Here is an 18684-nt window from a genome sequence, read left to right as displayed (position 1 = left end):
CTTTGTAGTGTGTGTGTGTGGACATGGTGCATGCTTTTAACCCCATTCCCCAGAATGTAAACTCCTTGAGGGCTTTAACCCCATTCCCCAGAATGTAAACTCCTTGAGGGCTTTAACCCCATTCCCCAGAATGTAAACTCCTTGAGGGCAGGGAATCTTTTTTTTCCCGGGTTTTTGCAAGGCAAATAGGGTTAGGGGGCTTGCCCAAGGCTACACAGCTAGGTAATTATTAAGTGTCTGAGACCGGAGTTGAACCCAGGTCCTCCTGACTCCAAGGCTGGTGCTTTATCCACTACGCCACCTAGCCACCTGGAATCTTTTGTTTCAGTCTTCTCATTCCCCATCAACCTTTTGCTAGCCATTGTGTTCAGGATTAGCTATCCAAAGACCAAGATGGAACAGGTCTTGCCGGACTATTTTCATAAATCCCTGTCCCCTTCTCTCCACTTAGGTCATCCAAGGAAGGACAGAGCTAGGTGAGGAACACAGCCAATTAATCAATCCGAAGTCCAGTGTTCTCTCTCCTGCTCCGGGCTGGCTCTGAGCCAAGGGGTTGGGCTCTTCAAAGAGGGCTAAATTAAGTCCTGTTGAGTGAACTAGACTTCCCTTGTTTGATCTCCAACATGAATCCACTGTATTCTACAAGGCAAAGAACCCTCCTCCTTTCCTTTTCCTTCACTTAAAGTTTGGGTAGTCTCTGGTCTGACTGCCAGGCCTCGTTGGACCACCCAGGTGTCAGCCCAGGGAAGGAAGAGCTACTCAGAGAATAGCAAAGATGGACGATTGGATCTCAGAGACCAGCTTGGCCAACACAAACAAAAGGATCCTAACTTCAATGCCTCCTTCTCCACCCCCTTCCCTCTCACCTCCACCACCTCCTCCCACCTCCACCTCCAGCCCCGCCCCCCTTTGCTTGGAGGTCTGCTGAATGGGGAGGAACCCACCCTCTCCGAAGACAGCCCACCCCATTCTGGAAACTGCTCTCACAATTAGGAAAACCTTTTCCTACACCAGTGGTGCCCTCACTGCCCACCAGCCCTCCCGGTGTGCTCCCTGGAACAAGGGGAAGAAGTTGAAACCTCTTTTTATGTGACATCCTTTCATATCCTTAAGACAGCTAACCAGACCTCCCTTTCCCTCTCCAATCTTCTGTTCCTTCAAACAGCCCTTGAATTCTCCTGCCCTCCCTGTAGGAAGGCTGGGGAGTGGGTGGGAAGGGTAGCAGAAAGGCCGGGGAGAGTGCCAGGGGGCCATGACTGTCCACTGCGTGCTGGTGAATGGATTTCCAAGGTGCCACCTTAAGAAAGTTGAGTTTCTGTTCTCAGGAAGTGAGGGGGTGTGCCCCTGTCCGGGAGCCAGTTGGCTGGAGGCTCCCCGGGGGCCCCGAGGGAGAGCAAGAGCCCTCACGGGTGAAGGGGACTGGCAGGTGGGTCCGGCGGCCGTCCCTCTGTCCCTCCCTCCCCCCCGCGACTGGCTCCTTCAACGGGCATCCACCCGACTCCTGGTGGGGGGAATGTTCCCATGAGGGCTGTTCTCTGCCAGCCGCGCCCGCTGTCCAGCCTCTGTGCCCAACTGGCGACGCTGCCACGTGGCTCCGCCCCGGACCGGGCAGAGGCTGGACTCCCTCCTGGTACTGGGCGACCTTGTTGGAACGAGGCCAGAGGAGGGAGATGCGGGGGGTGGGGAGCGTGGAGAAGAGACTCCCCCGTCCTGGAGGGCATATAGACAATCCGGCTTGGGGGGGCGGGGTTGGGAAGGATGGCACAGGGAGGGAGGGCGTTGGGAGGCCAAGGAGGAAGGGTCGGGGGGAGGGGGAGCGCAGAGGCCGGCTTCATTTAAAGCCCTGGGCCGGGCCGCCACTCAGGTGACTGGAACGCCGTCCAGGAGGCGCCCTGAGGCCAGCTCCCTGAGTAACGGTCCGACCGAGGGGCTGCAAGCACAGGAGAGCGCCGCCGACAGAATGCAGTCCATTGGCAGCCAGCTCCGGCGGGTAGGCACCCTTCGGGGGTCGGGGGAGGAGGGGACACCCGGAGGAACCCAGCCCTGCCTCCTCTAGCCAACGAGGGGGCTGGGTCCGACCACCTCCAAGGTCAAAGCCGGCTGTAAAGCCGGGCCTCGGAAGTTTAGTCAGTTGCGTCTCAGCTGAGCGACGCCCCCCTCCCCTGCCCCTGGCGGGTGTGGGGGAGGGGGAGCCCAGAGACTAAGCGTTTGGCTTAACCTCCTCCCCCCCACCCCAACTCTGCCTTCCGCCCGACCCCCTCCACCGCTGGTGGCTGCTCTGCCAGGGGAGTGGGGTGGCGGCCGTCCCAGTCACTTCGTTCTCTGCCCCTGTCTGGGTTCTGCTCCCTCCCAGGGGTCTGCAGCCCTCCATCCTCAAGTTCACTATGGAGCTCGGTGGAGTTAGTTCCCAGGATGCTTATGAGCCTGCCAGTGAGATGTTCTCTCCCAGCCGCAAGACAACTTTTCTGTGTTTGGGGTCTGGGGGCCTAGGGGCTTGGGAGACTGAGGTAAGCAGATCCTTCCATTGGGGCTTAATAAATGCAGGCTGTCTGAGGTATCTCCTCAGAGGTCCTGGGTTAGAATTCTACCAACACCTACTGCTTCCTACCTGTCTGATCTCTGCACTCTGGCTTCCTTGTCTGTAACACGAGACTGCTTGAATCTCAGCTTACATCTTGACATTAGCTGTCTTAAGTCTCTGATTCCTTCCATCTCCAAATCTATTAATTTAAGATACTCCCCCTTGGGAGACTTGGTCTCCCTAGACCTCAGTTTCCTCATCTTTAAAATAGAAGGTTGGACCAGATGGTCATGGAAGTCTCTTCCAGCTTCTGATCTCTGCTCCATAAACCTGGGACTAAGGACTATGGAACAAAATGTACCAAGGTGACCTCTTCCAACTGTCACCAAGATAAATCCTGGAATGGGAAATTTGGAACTGAGATTAGATACAAGAAGGAATGAGCTTGACCCTGGGCAACCTGTAAAGAGTCCAGTGACTGCATCTAAGGTCAGCCTCCTACACAATCTCCCATAAGGGAACCTCAAGGGTTAGGATTAAATGTGGGCTTGGTTTTAAGAAAAGAACACTCATTGGAGTCTACCTAAAGTGGAACTCAATGCCTCCAGGAGGTGGTGAGTTCCTTTTCCTTGGAGTCTCTAGCAGATCCCTACTTCTTGTTTGACCAAAGAGGGGATTGGTTTTCCTGGTGGCAAGTGGGCTTTATGGTTGCTAGGTTCTGTTCCCCTTCAATGATAATTTAACTATATTATATAATAAATTAAGGTTTACAAAGCATTCTCTCTGTCATTCAAACACTTTCCCAAACTTGGCATGTCTACTCGCCTTTGGTCCAGACCGGTATGGCATCATGTACTGATTCCTGTAGTTGAGACATCTTCTGCTAATACAGGATGACTCCTTCATAATTTCTGATCTTCTAGTGTTGTCTAAAACATTGGATTAAAGATTTATTTATTTTGAGTTTTACAATTTTCCCCCAATCTTACTTCCCCCCCCCCCCCACATAAAGCAATTTGTCAGTCTTTACATTGCTTCCATGGTATACATTGAGCCAAATTGAGTGTGATGAGAGAGAAATTATACCCTTAAGGAAGAGACAAAAAGTATAAGAGATAACAAGATCAGACAATAAATTAGCAGTTTTTTCCCCCCTAAATTAAAGGGAATAGTCCTTGAACTTTGTTCAAACTCCACGGTTCTTTCTCTGGATACAGATGGTATTCTCCACTGCAGACAGCCCCAAATTGTCCCTGATTGTTGTACTCATGAAATAAGTATGTCCATCAAGGTTAAACATCACCCCATGTTTCTGTTAGGGTGTACAGTGTTTTCCTGATTCTGCTCATCTCACTCAGCATCAGTTCATGCAAATCTCTCCAGGATTCCCTGAATTCCCATCCCTCCTGGTTTCTAATAGGACAATAGTTTTCCAAGGCATACATATACCACAGTTTGCTAAGCCATTCCCCAAATGAAGGACATTTACTTGATTTCCAATTCTTTGCCACCACAAACAGGCCTGCTATGAATATTTTTATACAAGTGATGTTTTTACCCTTTTTCATCATCTCTTCAGGGTATAGACCCAGTAGTGGTATTGCTGGATCAAAGGGTCTGCACATTTTTGTTGCCCTTTGGTCATAGTGCCTAAAACATTTGAGAGGGGTACAGGGGAAAGGTCAGTGAACTTAGATTCTGATATTTTTCCTATGCCAATTTTCTTTTGAGATTACCCAAACTTCACCTACATTTGGAAGGGTTTTGTCATTTCTTCCCCCCAAAAAGCTTCTTCTGTCCCCTTCTTGTCACAATGTTAGATTCTTTCTATGTTTAAGAACATCTACTACCTAATTACCATCTGGGGTCTTTTTAGTGAGGGTGACTATGATTTCTTCCCATCACAGTAGATAGTTTCAGGAGTTGATTGAATGAAAATGATATCTCATCTAGCATCCAACTTCTGGGTTATGGATCTCCAAACTCAACTCAGCAGATCCTTGGAGATAATCTCATTGACAGGACCATGTTTAAAACCTTTAAGAGGGGGGAAAACTTGAGGCTTCAGGCCAGTTGATGCTGTTTTGCTGGCCATTGAGAGTGAGGTATTGGAGAGTGACCTGAGTACAGGTATAGGCTACAATAGAAGTGTCTCATTGGGCAGAGAAGGCCCTCATTCTGACAACTAAGGGAGAAAGCTGCAAGAAGGACCAACCACCAGGCCAGGCTGCTTCGCATACTATGCTAATCTTGTCTCTTCTGCTTCTCTTTGATGCTCACCCTGAGTTTAATCAATGCTTGTTCATGTGACTTGGTCTTCCAATCTACTGTGTTTGCCCTGAGCTTCGAAAGCCTTCCTTCTCACCTCTGCTTGCAGAAACCCTACCTGTTCTGGTAGCAGGGGCATCTAGATGGCAAAATGGCCTTAGAGTCAGGAGGACCTGAGTTCAAATCCAAACTCAGACACTTAACATATAATAACTGTGTGACCCTAGGCAAGTCACTTAACTTGCCTCAAAACAAACAAAAAATAAGGAGGGAGGGAGGGAGGGAGAGAGAGAGAGAGAGAGAGAGAGAGAGAGAGAGAGAGAGAGAGAGAGAGAGAACAAAAGTCCAAATGTCACATGAAGAAACTCTTCCTTGATGTCTTCTCTTCTCTTCTCCCTCCTCCTTTCCAAAAGACCTTAAGACCTCAAAGATCATTTGTACTCTTCAACTACACTAGTCAGATAATAGATTCCCATCCATCTACCCTCTTTCTCTCTCTTTTTAAAAAGTATTTTTTAAATTAAAGATTTTATTTATTTTGAGTTTTACAATTTTTCCCCCAATCTTACTTCCCTCCCCCACCCCCCACAGAAAGCAATCTGTCAGTCTTTACGTTGTTTCCATGATGTACATTGATCCAAATTGAGTGTGACAAGAGAGAAATCCTATCCTTAAGGAAGAAACATAAAGTATAAGTGATAACAAGATCAGACAATAAGATATCAGGTTTTTTTTTTCTAAATTAAAGGGAATAGTCCTTGAACTTTGTTCAAACTCCATGGCTCTTTATCTTTATACAGATGGTATTCTCCATTGCAGACAGCCCAAAATTGTTCCTGATTGTTGCACTGATGAAATAAGTATGTCCAAGGTTGAACATCACCCCCATGTTGCTGTTAGGGTGTACAGTGTTTTTCTGATTCTGCTTATCTCACTCAGCATCAGTTCATGCAAATCTCTCCAGGCTTCCCTGAATTCCCATCCCTCCTGGTTTCTAATAGAACAAGTGTTTCATGACATACATAGACCACAATTTGCTAAGCCATTCCCCAATTGAAGGACATTTACTTGATTTCCAATTCTTTGCCACCACAAACAGGGTACTATGAATATTTTTGTACAAGTGATGTTTTTACCCTTTTTCATCATCTCTTCAGGGTATAGATCCAGTAGTGGTGGTATTGCTGGATCAAAGGGTATGGACATTTTTGTTGGCCTTTGAGCATGGTTCCAAATTTCTCTCCAGGAAGGTTGGATGAATTCACAGCCCCACCAACAATGCATTAGTGTCCCAGATTTCCCACAACCTTTCCAACAATGATTGTTATCCTTTCCGGTCATATTGGCCAGTCTGAGAGGTGTGAGGTGGTACCTCAGAGAAACTTTAATTTGCATTTCTCTAATAAGTAATGATTTAGAGCAATTTTTCATATGACTATGGATTGCTTTGATCTCCTCATCTGTAAATTGCCTTTGCCTATCCTTTGACCATTTGTCAATTGGAGAATGGCTTTTTTTTAAAATATGACTCAGTTCTCTGTATATTTTAGAAATTAGTCCTTTGTCAGAAACATTAGTTGTAAAGATTGTTTCACAGTTTACTACATTTCTTTTGATCTTGGTTACAGTGGTTTTGTCTGTGCAAAAGCTTTTTAATTTAATGTAATCAAAATCATTCAGTTTGTTTTTAGTGATGTTCTCCATCTCTTCCTTAGTCATACACTGCTTCCCTTTCCATAGATCTGACAGGTATATTACTCCTTGATCTTCTAATTTGCTTATAATATTTTTTTATGTCTAAATCCTGTAACCATTTGGATCTTATCTTGGTATAGGGTGTAAGGTGTTGGTGTAATCTAAGTGTCTTCCATACTAGCTTCCAATTTTCCCAGCAGTTTTTATCAAACAGAGAGTTTTCATCCCAATAGCTGGACTCTTTGGGTTTATCAAACAGTTTATAATTGTTTCCTGCTATTGCACCTAGTCTATTCCACTGGTTCATTACTCTATTTCTTAGCCAATACCAGACAGTTTTGATGACTGATGCTTTATAATATAATTTTAGATTGAATAGGGCTAAGCCCCCTTCTTTTGCACTTTTTTTTCATTAAATCACTGGAAATTCTTGAAAAAAGTATTTTATTTTAATTAACTAAGATCTACTTTCTCATCTCTTCCTTCTGAATTGAGAACATAAGAAAAATAAAACCCATAATATATTTATATCATCAATCAAAACAAATTTCCACATTGCTCATTTCCAGAAAGTCATTGGGGACAGCTTGGTAGCACAGTGGATAGAGCACTAGGCTCTACGTTCCAGTTTCTTGAGTTCAAACCTGGCCTCAGACATTTACTCACTGTGTGACCTTGGGCAAGGCATTTAAACCCTTCTCATCTATAAAATGAGCAGAAGAAGGAAATAGCCATTCCAGTACCTTTGCCAAGAAAATTCCTTCAAAAGGAGCCACGGAGAGTCAGACTTAATTGAAAATAACTGAACAACAACAAAACCATTTGTCTTAGCCTGGATTCTAACTCCTTCACCTTTCTATCAGAAGGTGGGTAAAGTTTTTCCTTATTAGTCTTCCAGAATCCTAATTGGTCATTGTGCTGATTAGAGTTCCTCACAATTTTATTTTGTTACATTTATATATCACAACTCATCCATCCATTTCCCCAATTTATAGGCATCCCTACATATTTCCATTCTTTGCCACCTTAAAAAGAGTTATAAATAATATTTGTACATCCTTAAGAGGTTGTTTTGCCGAGGATGAATCCCTCCCTCCAATTCCTTCTCCTTCCTCTTCTTTCTCTCCTATTTCTTACAGAGTGAAATATATATATAATAATATACATATATATATATATCTGTACTAAACTCTGCAAGAACTTTAAGTCTCATTCATTCTCTACCATCTTTTCCTCCTTGTTTGTATAGATGTCTATTTGTATACCCTATTTATGTAAGTAATTTTCCATAAACTTTCTTTCCTTCCTCCCTTCCCCCCTTCCCCAAGTGTATTTCTCTTCCCCTCTCTTTTCATTTGCAAATTAAGATTATCAAGACATTGAAGAGCCACCTTTAAACCTTGTTTGATTGGACACCCTCAAGGACCATGATAGGATAGCTACATGTGTCATCTCATTTTCAAATGTAAGCAGTTTATCTTTGTTTCATCCTTTTTCATTTTTTGTTCGTTCTTCTCTTCCCTTTTGTCTTGGTACTCTCTTCACTCCTGAATTTGTACTTCCAAGTTTCTCTAAAGCTCTGATCTGTTTGTCTGGAATGATTGGAATTCCTCTATTCCATTAAAGGTTCCATTTTATACTCCCCCCCTACCCCCACCTCTCATTTTCACTTTTGCTGGATAATGCTGGATAATATGCACTAAGTTTATATCCTCTGCCTTATGGAATATCATATTCCAAGTTCTCTGTTCCTTGATAACGTTGTGTGATCCTGATTGTGACTCTTTCGTATTTGAATCCTTTCTTGCTGATTGTTGGCAGTATTTTTTTCTTTGACCTGGAAGCTCTTGGTTTCGGCTTATAATCCTGGAAGTTTTCATTTTGGAGCTTCTTTCAGAAGGTTCTAGTTTCTTTTACTACTTCATGAGCTGTGATGTAGTATTCAGATAGTCCTGTGAGTCTTCAAGTTTTTTGCTCCTTGATCTGTTTTCTAGGTCAGTTATTTTGATTATGAAATTTTTGTTGTTGTTGTTTTGCAAGGCTATGGGATTAAGTGACTTGACTAAGGTCACACAGCTAGGTAATTGTTAAGTGTCTGAGGATGGATTTGAACTCAGATCCTCCTGATTCCAGAGCTGGAGCTCTCTATCCACTGCCCCACCTAGCTGCTCCTACTATGAGATATCTTACATTTTCTTCTTTATTTTTAGCATTTTGACTTTGTTTTAATATTTCTAGTTGCATCATGATTTGACTTCTATTTGGCTCATTCTAATTTTCAAAAAGTTTATTGCCTTGGTCAAGATTTTGTACTTCTTGTGCCAACCTATTAATTCCTTTTTCAGTTCTTTCTTCCAAAGCTTTCATTTCTTCCTTAATTTTTTTCCTTGAGGGTTCTCATTCCATTCATTAAAAAAATTAAACTTTTTAAAAATTCTTGCTTAATTATTTCCAGGAATTCTAGTTGAGTTTGTTCCCAAGCTGTGTTTTTCTCTGAGGCATTGCCTGTAATTATTTTGGAGTCTTTTTTTTTTTTTTTTTTAGCTTTTTGCGAGGCAGTGGGGTTAAGTGGCTTGCCCAAAAAAGTATAAAGTATCTGAGGCTGGATTTGAACTCAGGTACTCCTGACTCCAAGGCTGGTGCTCTATCCACTGCACCACCTAGTTGTCTTATTTTGGAGTCTTTCTTCTGTTTTTATGACTTGAACATCCCTGCCACTGTGATAACTTGGGGTTCTTTTTTTAGTATGCTCATTCTTATAGCCTGCTTCTTAATTCTAGACTTGTTGTTAGGACTGGGCTCTGTGGCACTTCTGGAAGGAAGTTCTGGGTTGATCCTAGTGCTGCATTCTCAGAGTATTGAGTGTTTCAGTGTGTCAGGATCTCAGGGATAAGCTAGAGTCCTGTAAGCTTTCAGTGCTCCTAAGTGGTGTGCTCCAGGGTAAAGTTTGATTACTGACCTGGGCTGAGCTGGGTTAGTTCTTGATGCCGACTTAGATCTAAGCATGAAGATGCTTCTGGGTTCAACCCCTCTCAATCAACTAGAAAGCTCTTTGGGTTCAGAATGACAACTTCAGAATCCCATTTGGTCTGGATTCCTGTCTTGGTTATTCCTTTGCAGGATGGTCTGGATGCTGGAAGTGTAGATTCTGTTTCGATTCTGGAACTGAAACTGCTTCTGGCTTCTGAAACTTTCTTAGGATACCTGTGCAGAGGCTCCTTACCTGGGAACACCCCTCCTCACAAGAAAGTCTTCTTTGACTTCCCTGGATCTGTGACCCAGAACTGGAGAGTGGGTGACTAAGCAGCTAGTCTACAGAGACCTGGTGGGAGTGTGGGGATCTTCTAGTAGGAACTGGGGACCTGCATTTGCTACTGTGCTCTCCCAGGGAGAGAAATCATACCTGGCTTTGATGGGTTATTCCAATAATCCTCTATGTGGACTCAAATGCTTATAGTTTGCTAAGTAATCTTCCTAAAGCAAAGAGAGCCAGTGAGGGAAGGTGATATAGAGCCTTAGCCCTATATTCAAGACTTCTTTTGATACACAACTTTCATCTTTTCAGCACATAGCACAAAGACTGGCATACAGTAAGTGCCTAATAAATGTTGACTATGGGTAAATAACTTCACCTTTCAGTTCCCTCAGGCATATACATATTGCAGAACAGGGCTTGCTCTGCAGTGGTAGAGGGAATACCCATATCTCGATATCCCCATGCAGGTGATTTCACAGATCTGCGCCAAATAAAAGATTATTTTTTTCCATTTTACAGATGAGAAAATTGAGATTTAAAGACAGCTGGTAAGGAGAGGAAGTGGGGTATAACTACAAGTCACAGAACCAGGATGTTTGAGCTGGAAAGAATCAATATGGATGGTGGTTCCCAGGAAAGAGATTTGGGCTCCTTTCCTTTTTCCTAGAGAGTCCCTTGGGTGTCCTGTGGCGATTGTACATATTCTGTGGCCCAATGAAGGGGCTTACTTCTTCCACAAAGCCTTCTTTAATTCTCTCTTATCAGGCGGCTCTCTCTGAATTTCCCAGTACCTCATCATTTTTAATGGCCTCTAGCCTATTATTTCACTGCTTAGATGATATATTCCTTCAGGATTTATTAAATTTGCTTATTCTGTCTGGGTCTTGGGCTCAGTGCTACAGAGACCCCTCTACAGCAAGTCTCCCTTCAGTCTTTGCTTGAAGATCCCATTATCTCCCTGGAGTACTAGGATGAAACTTAATGCTAGTCCTGCCCTCAAGGAATTTACAATCTAATAAGAGGGGATCCATTACTTCCTTGAGATAATCTGATGAAACAGAATGTAGGTTCTGCTCTCCAGAAGCTTGTAGACTGATTGAGGAGGATGATCCATTACCTCCCAGAGATATTAGGATGAAATCAAATGAAAGTCCTGTCCTCAAGGGGCTTATAGTCTGATGGTGAAGGAGGATGAAGGAAGTCAAATAAGATACCTTCACAAAGTGTAGGCAGAGAATAGGAGTTGAAGTTCAATCCTGGCTCTTCTATTTGCTAGGTGAAGTTTGGCAATTTTAATTCATAGCACTGAATCTTCATTTCTCAATCTGTCAAAAGAGAGAGATTGGATTGGAGGATTTCAAAGATTCTTTTCAGCTCCGATGTTGCGTGTAACATTCCACTTTATCTCTTCTTCAATTCAATGTCTCACTTTTTTTATCTGAAAGTCGGGATAAAATTTCTATTTTTTTAAAAAAATGAACACTATCTCATTTTTTCCCACTTACATGCAAAAATAATTTTTAACATTCATTTTTTAAAATTTCAAGTTTCAAATTCTCTTCCTTCCCCTTCCCTGAGACTGTAAGCATTTTGATATGTTATACATGTGCAATCATGCAAAACATATTTGCATATTAGACATGTTATAAAAACATAGAACAAAAATCATGAAAAAATAAGGTGGAAAATAATATGTATTCATTTACTTTTTCTATAGGTGGATAGCATTTTTCAAAATGAGTCTTTCAGAATTATCTTGGATCATTGTATTGCTGAGAATAGCTAAGTCATTCACAGTAAATCATCATATAATATTTCTGGGTACTGGATACGATGTTCTCCTGGTTCTGCTCATTTCTCATTGCATCAATTCATGTGTATCTTTCCAGACTTTTTTGAAATCTGCTTGTTCATTATTTCTTATAGTACAACAGTATTCCGATGCAATCATATACCACAATTTGTTCTGCCATTCCCCAATTGACAGGTATCCCCTCAATTTCCAGTTCTTTGCCATCACAAAAAAGAGCTGTTATGAACATTTTTGTATAGATAGGCCCTTTTCTTTTTTCTTTGATCTCTTTGGGACAAAGACCTAGAAGTGGTATTGTTGGGTTAAACAACATTCATGGTTTTATAGCCTTTTTGGCATAGTTCCAAAATATTCTATAGAATGGTTGAATCAGTTTACAACTCCACCAAAAGTGCATTAGTGTCCTAATTTTCTCATATCCCTGCCAACATTTATCATTTTTCCATTTGCTTTTTTTAATCAATAGTGATTTCCATAAAATAATATTAATATTTTTAAAAGGAACCTTTTTTTCTATATGACTAAATAGCTTTGATTTCTTTGAAAATTGCCTGTTCATATTCTTTGATCATTTATCAATTAGGGAATGACTTGTATTCTTAGAAATTTGACTCAAATTGAGAAATGAGGCCTTTATTAGAGGAACTTGCTATAAAAAAAAATCTCCCCAGCTTTTTGCTTTCTTTCTAATTTTGGTTGCATTGATTTTGTTTGTGAAAACAATTTTTAAATTTAATATAATCAAAATTATCCATTTCATATCCTGTAATTCTGTCTATATCTTGTTTCTTCTCTTGGCCATAGATCTGACAAGTAAACTATTGTCATGCTTCCCTAACTTGCCTATAGTATTATCTGTTATGTCTAAATGATGGACCCATTTTAATCTTATTTTAGTATATGGTATAAGATGTTGGTTTCTGGGGCGGCTAGGGGGTGCAGTGGATAAAGCACCAGCCTTGGAGTCAGGAGCATCTGGGTTCAAATCCAGTCTCAGACACTTAATAATGACCTAGCTGTGTGGCCTTGGGCAAACCACTTAACTCCATTTGCCTTGCAAACATCTAAAAAGAAAAAAAAAAAAGATGTTGGTCTCTAGATAGTTTCTGTCGAACTGCTTTTTAGTTTTCTCAGCAGTTTTTGCAAATGGCGAGTTCTTTTCCCCAAAGCAGGAGTTTTTAGGTTTATCAAACACTGGCTTTGTATGATCATTTACTACTTACTGTTAATTGCTTATCTAATTTACTCCATTAGTCCACTAGTCTATTTTTTTAGCCACTAATGATGTTTTGTTGATTATTGCTCTGTAATACATTTTGAGATCTGGTACTATTAGGTCAACTTCCTCCACTCTTTTTTTATATTAATTACTTTGATATTCCTGACCCAAATTTTGTTCTTCCAGATCAATTTTGTTATTATTTTTCTAGCTCCATAATCTAACTCTTTGGTTGTTTGTTTGTTTGGAATTGAGAAAGCAAATTAACTTAGATAAAATTGCCATTTTAATTTTATGAGCCTGACCCACCCCATGAGCATTGGATATTTTTGCAGTTGTTTAGATCTGACTTAATTTTTCTGAAAAGTGATGAATTCCCTCTTAAGGGTTAAGGAAAGACTCAGGTGGGACGATAAGACCTTAAGGTACAATAAGAATGTCAGTTGTTGCTGTTATTACAGAAGGCGAGGTTTGTTGAGGGCAAAGGGGTGGAGACAAAGTCTTTTGGAGGCAAGGGACAGAAAGCATCTTGGTCAATCTAAAAGGGACTTTGGTCCTCTCCTTTGCCCTCATTATGCCCTGCCTTCTCTTGTAATTAGCAATAAAGACTTCTTATATGGGTCAGCCCTGGGTAGGATCTCTATCACTGTTTACTGAATGAAGGTTGCCTGGCATAAGGTTTCTTTTATCCAAAGCTTCTCCCATTGAATTTTGGCTGAAGACCAAAGTTCTGTTGCTTCCCTTCTCTGGTCAAGTCAGTAGGACTTCATTATTCATCTACTGAGTCATCAAGAAAGGCAAAATCAATGGTGTTTGCCTTTAAGGGGCTTATAGTCAAACAGAGGAGACAACATGCAAAATGGGGACAAACAAGAAAGATACAATAATTTGGAGGTCATTTGTAGCCTTGCTCTGAGTTTCCTTCTTTATAAAATGAGTAGATCAGACCAGATAATCTATAATCAATCAGTGAGCATATATTAAGCACCCTCCAAGTACTAGGCCCTTTGCTAAGTGCTGGGGATTCAAAGACAAAAGTCTCAACCTTCAGGGAACTTAGAGTCTAAGGGTTGGGAAAGGAGTTAGCAAGGCTCTACTTGGTTATATACAAAAGAGCTGTGGGAGGAGGCTGTATCGGCTGGGGGAATTCACTAGGGTTTTCTAGCCCCATGAGATAGTGAGCCTTTGAACTAAGAATGTCATAGTGGGGAAAGACTTTCTTGCTCAAATCATTCAACCTTCTCTGTTTCCAGTTGAGAACCAGAGAGGTAAAGTGTGTGATCTCCCCGGGGACAGGCAATGAATGGATGCTTTTTATGTGAAGGTTCACATTTGGGTTTTTCCTGAGACCTCACCCCAGACCAGGCTAAGCCAGGCCAATTTCCTGTGGTAGGATAGCCTACTCCCACCTGATGTCAGAAAACTCAATTCAAAACCCAACTCTGCTGCTGCTGACTGTGCTGGTGGATCTACCTGGCTCCTGGGCTGTGGTCAGGAAGGATGGTCTATGGAGAGAGTTTAGTCCAACTCCCTTATTTACCAAGGAGGAAATGAAAGCCCAGAGTGGGGGAAGGGACTCACCCAACATAAGCCCACAGGGCCTGGCAGGGCTAGGAAGACAGGGCTCTGGGGGCCCTTGGGGAGGGACCTTTTCCAGAACTGACTGTTCTTTGGGGAGTCAGGCATGAATAGCAAGTCATCTTGTTCCCATAGAGTTCAAGAGTACTATTTTCCCTTGGGGGAAAAATGCACATTTGGGGGGCCTCGAGTTGTTCTTTGCAGAAAAATAAGGGTGCTGGGTGTTCCAGGGACCAAGTGTTTGTTCATTGGGCAATGTGGGAAGTGCTTCTGGGGCTGCTCCCTGTGCTTGGTGCTGGAGGTGGGCAAAAACTTGGGTAAAATAGAAAACACTATTGTCTGCCCAATGACTTCCCCAAGGTCACATGGACAGGAAGAGTCAGAGCCAGGACATCATCCAGGGCTTCATCCACTGTAGCAGGCAACATCATTGTGAGATGGATTGTGCATTATTAACCTTGAAAGACAGATGAGGAAGCTGGGGAAGAGTAATGGATTCAACCTTCTGATTCCAGGTCAGGGCTCTCTCTATGAGATTCCACAAGATTGGAAGTCAAGAGATGGCATGAAAGAGAGAAAGAATCAGAGACAGAGACAGTGTAAATGTGTGTGCATATGAGGGATTTGGAGGAGTGGATCAGGACACCCCTATTCATTTGATTTCTCCTGTCCCCTTCCTCCTGCCCCCACTTCCCTACACTTCACTGATGAAATCACAGAAAACATAGAGAGAACAGACACATCTTTGTTTTCTTGTCAATTTTTTTTTATTTTTGGTTTTTGCAAAGTAATGGGGTTAAGTGACTTGTCCATGGTCACACAACTAAGTAATCTTTAAGTGTCTGAGGCTGGATTTGAACTCAGATCCTCCTGACTCCAAGGTCGGTGCTCTATCCACTTCATCACCTAGCTGCTCCTTGTTCTAGTCTCAAAGGAAATGCAAGGATTTCCACTTTGTGGCCTCTTTAAGAGGTATGATTGTCTCTTTGATGGAATTGGACGAGGATCTTGCCTTTGATTAACCAAAGATGATGAACACAGGGGATAACCTTTAAAAATTCCTCAGCTTTGGACATTCCAGGAAATATGAAGACTCTGAATGACGTGACTCTTAGCAATCTAAGAACCCAGTTCTTCAGAGAGGAATCATTCTTCTCCTTTCTCTTTGAGAGGGGAACTCTCTCTCTCTCTCTCTCTCTCTCCTCTTTTACCCCCTACCTCCATTAATTAATTTAGCTAAGAGACATTACACATATAGCGAAGAATACCAAGTCAACAGTGGCAGCCCTGAGTAGAGTCACCCCTGGCAAAAGAGAAGAGATCCAACTCTGAATTCAAAGGAGAGTTGGTCCTTAAATTTGTAGTACAGCATCTTTAAATTGTTATGGCTAGCTAAGGGACTAAAGGTGACAGTCTATCCTTGGTAGGTAGAGCTAAGTGAATACTCTGGAAACAATTGAATGCAAATTTTATTTTTTCCCACAACCAGGTAAACTCAGGAAAGAGGTAGAAACCAGAATTTCTAATCAAATAGAGGGGTAGCTGGAACAAATGAAGACTTAACTGGTGGGGAAACTGATGAGTAGGTGATAAATATTCTGAAAAGGGTTTGCCACAAATGAGTGTTTGTAATAGAGAATGAATACACTACCTCAGAATTGTTTCTTCCTGCTTTGTCATGAAATAGAAGATATAAGGAAGTCAAAGATAACACAAATAAGGGCGTTTTTTTGGCTGATCAGGAGCCTCATCACCTCTCTCAAACGTAGCAGAATCAATAGACTGGACAAGACTTTCCCTTTCGGGGTCTTAGTTTCATCACCTGTAAAAAGGAGTTGATGGCCTTTAAGGACCTGAATTTATGAACCTCCCTGGGCCTCTACACTCTCCTGACTGCCCACTGCTGTCTAGACCCATTGAGATGGTTGCAGAATGCTTTGTCTAAATATTCACCATGCTCGTGGCAGACAAAAAAACAAACTAGTGTTTAAATTGAGTGGAATAAGACTATATATGGAGAGGCAGCTTGGAATATTGAATAGTCCCGAGTTTGGAATTGAGTTTGAAGCTCCCTTAGGACACTTAGGAACTCTATGATTCTGGAAGAAGTCATTTAAACTTTGGTAGCTTCAAATAACTCTCAAGGACAATGGCTCCTAATGTTTTTCATTCTTCAATTTCCTTTCAACCAACACAAAAAATGTGTTGTGAACTCTCAGGGTAATTTAATATTCTACTCATAATATTCTGCAATTATTCACTGCTTAAGGGGCCGTGAAAATTTTTTTTAGTGTAACCATCTTGTTCCTTCATAAACTGAACCAGTGAATGGGAACCACTGTCCTCTGAGTCATATCTTCACTAAGTCATGTAGATGATCATGTAGTGCTCATTGACTGGGACATGGAGTCCCCTAGACTGAGATTGTAGACCCTCCCTGTTCTGCTGGACCTCAAAGGGCAGAGCCTGGAGAAATGAATGGGAGTTGGAAGAAGTCACCTTAAGCTGGAAGTGAATAGATAAAGACAGACAGAGGAGACATTTATTAAATTCTTGTTCTGTGCCAGGCGCTGAGGCAGGAAACACCATAATAATGAGTAGAATGGGCCACCTTAAGACTTGGTGGGCCCCCCCTCCCTGGGGGGGGTCTTCTGGAAAGGATAGAGGGGATCCTCAGGCAGTTGGGGGGTTGAGGTAAGGGTCCATCCAACTCAGAGATTCCAATAAATTGAATTAAGATCCAGGGATCATAGATCTGGAGGTAGAAGGAACCTCAGAGACCATCTAACTCCTGCCCCTTCTCATTTTACAGATGAGAACACTGAGGCCAGTAAGGTAGATGACTAGTTTAAGGTCACATAGGGCCTCTGATTTCAGAGGTAGGTCTTCCCACTGTCTCCAAATGCCACAGTTACATATAATCTGATGAATCATAAAGACTTCAAATGTCTGTGGCCTAGATTCAGGGCTGAACTTTTACTGGGGGCTGAGGGTGGTCACAGGGGGGATTTTCCTCCCTTTCCTCCCCTTCTCAACCAAAGCAAACACTGACTTGGCCCCTGGGGCCTCTGGGATGGCTTGGTCATCTGCAGCAAGAGGCAGTTGTGGATGAGAGAATGGGAACTGTATGTACCTCAGAAATGGACTTCAATTCTGACCTGGGTGGGGGACCTCCAGCTGAGAGCTTGGGGCCCCTTTGTTCTAGCCGGAAACTGGGCTGTTTATTCTGCTTTCTCTGAGGAGCTTTGTAGGGCTGTGGGCAGATCGTCAGTTGTGGTTAGAACCGGCTGTATGGGAATGAATGAATCATCGGGGATCATGGGCCCCATGGGAGAACCCTGCCCTACTCCCCTCCCCATCCCAGCACCCAGAGCTCAGCACCCTTCATGCTCAGAACTTCTGGTGGAGGTTAATTCACTTCAAAGTTTAATAAATTCTTTCCTAGAAATAAACCCGTGAGGTTGGGTCGCTCCCATTTTACAGAAGGGAAACCGAGATTCAGGGTAGGGACTGACGTTCGAAGTTATATGGTTATGGAGGAGACTTTGTGCTGCTAGCACAGTGAGGATCCCTAGATGAGAGGAATAGTGAATAAGATCTTGGAGTTGGAGACAAGTGGACCTGCCTTTGAATCCTACCCACCGCAGGTCCTTACAACCTGGGGCCCTGGACCAAGTCTCTTACTGTGTCTGGGTCTTGGATTCCTCATCTGTAAAATGATACAAATTCAAAACCCCATATTACTTGCTCTGTGACCTTGGGCAAGTCCACTCTCTGGACTTGTTTCCTCATGGGAAAGATCAGTCAGTTAACAAACACTATGTGTCAAGCATGCTGGCGATGCCAAGAAAGGTCAAAACAATGATGGTCCCTGCCCTCAGAGAGCTTCCAGTCTAAGGCAGGAGATAGTTCCGGAGAGATTCAGGATTAGTGGGAGGTTAATCTCCAAGGAAAGGACCCAGCCTCTGGGGATCTAGGAAGGACTTCCTACAGAAGTGGGAATCCAGACTTTGAGTATGATGATTTCTAAGGGCCTTCAAACTTTAAATTTTACTATCCTTTAAGATTGAATGGTTTAGAGCCAAACTACTCCTGGATAAATTGTCTTCTTCCATCAGTCTTGGGTAATTGCCTTCTCTGAGTAAGACCCATCCCTCTAGGAGGACACAGAAAGATAATGGTGGCAGAAGCCCAGTGGTGGGTCAATGGGGGGCCCTACAGCAAAATTCCAGGGCAGGGGTCCCCAAGAGGAGTATGTATCGGCTGTAGAACTCCAATGTTGTCATCTTGGGGGTAAAGCCCACATTAGTTAGCATTCTCACTGTAAATATTTT

At 42.8% G+C, this 18684-nt stretch overlaps 1 protein-coding gene across 5 annotated transcripts in view; it reads left to right on the top strand.

Moving 5' to 3' along the window:
* Positions 1-1357: 1357 nt before the first annotated feature.
* ACOT11 (acyl-CoA thioesterase 11) overlaps positions 1358-18684 on the top strand; it is an 83729-nt gene continuing 66402 nt past the window's right edge. Inside the window, exon 1 of one of the 5 annotated variants that reach the window (XM_074221362.1) lies at positions 1358-1426. Coding sequence is in view for 2 of the 5 variants with exons in the window: in XM_074221354.1 (XP_074077455.1) it covers positions 2385-2507 (123 nt within the window). In the remaining 3 variants the exon portion in view is untranslated. Of the gene's footprint in view, positions 1427-1846; positions 1991-2052; positions 2508-18684 lie in introns of those variants that run through there. The other 4 variants (XM_074221358.1, XM_074221355.1, XM_074221357.1 and 1 more) reach the window with 4 other exon arrangements.

This window comes from Macrotis lagotis, chromosome 2 (assembly GCF_037893015.1).
Source record: "Macrotis lagotis isolate mMagLag1 chromosome 2, bilby.v1.9.chrom.fasta, whole genome shotgun sequence".
NCBI lineage: Eukaryota > Metazoa > Chordata > Mammalia > Peramelemorphia > Peramelidae > Macrotis > Macrotis lagotis.
Note: the sequence above shows the minus strand (reverse complement) of the source record. Positions and strands in the feature narration are given on the sequence as shown.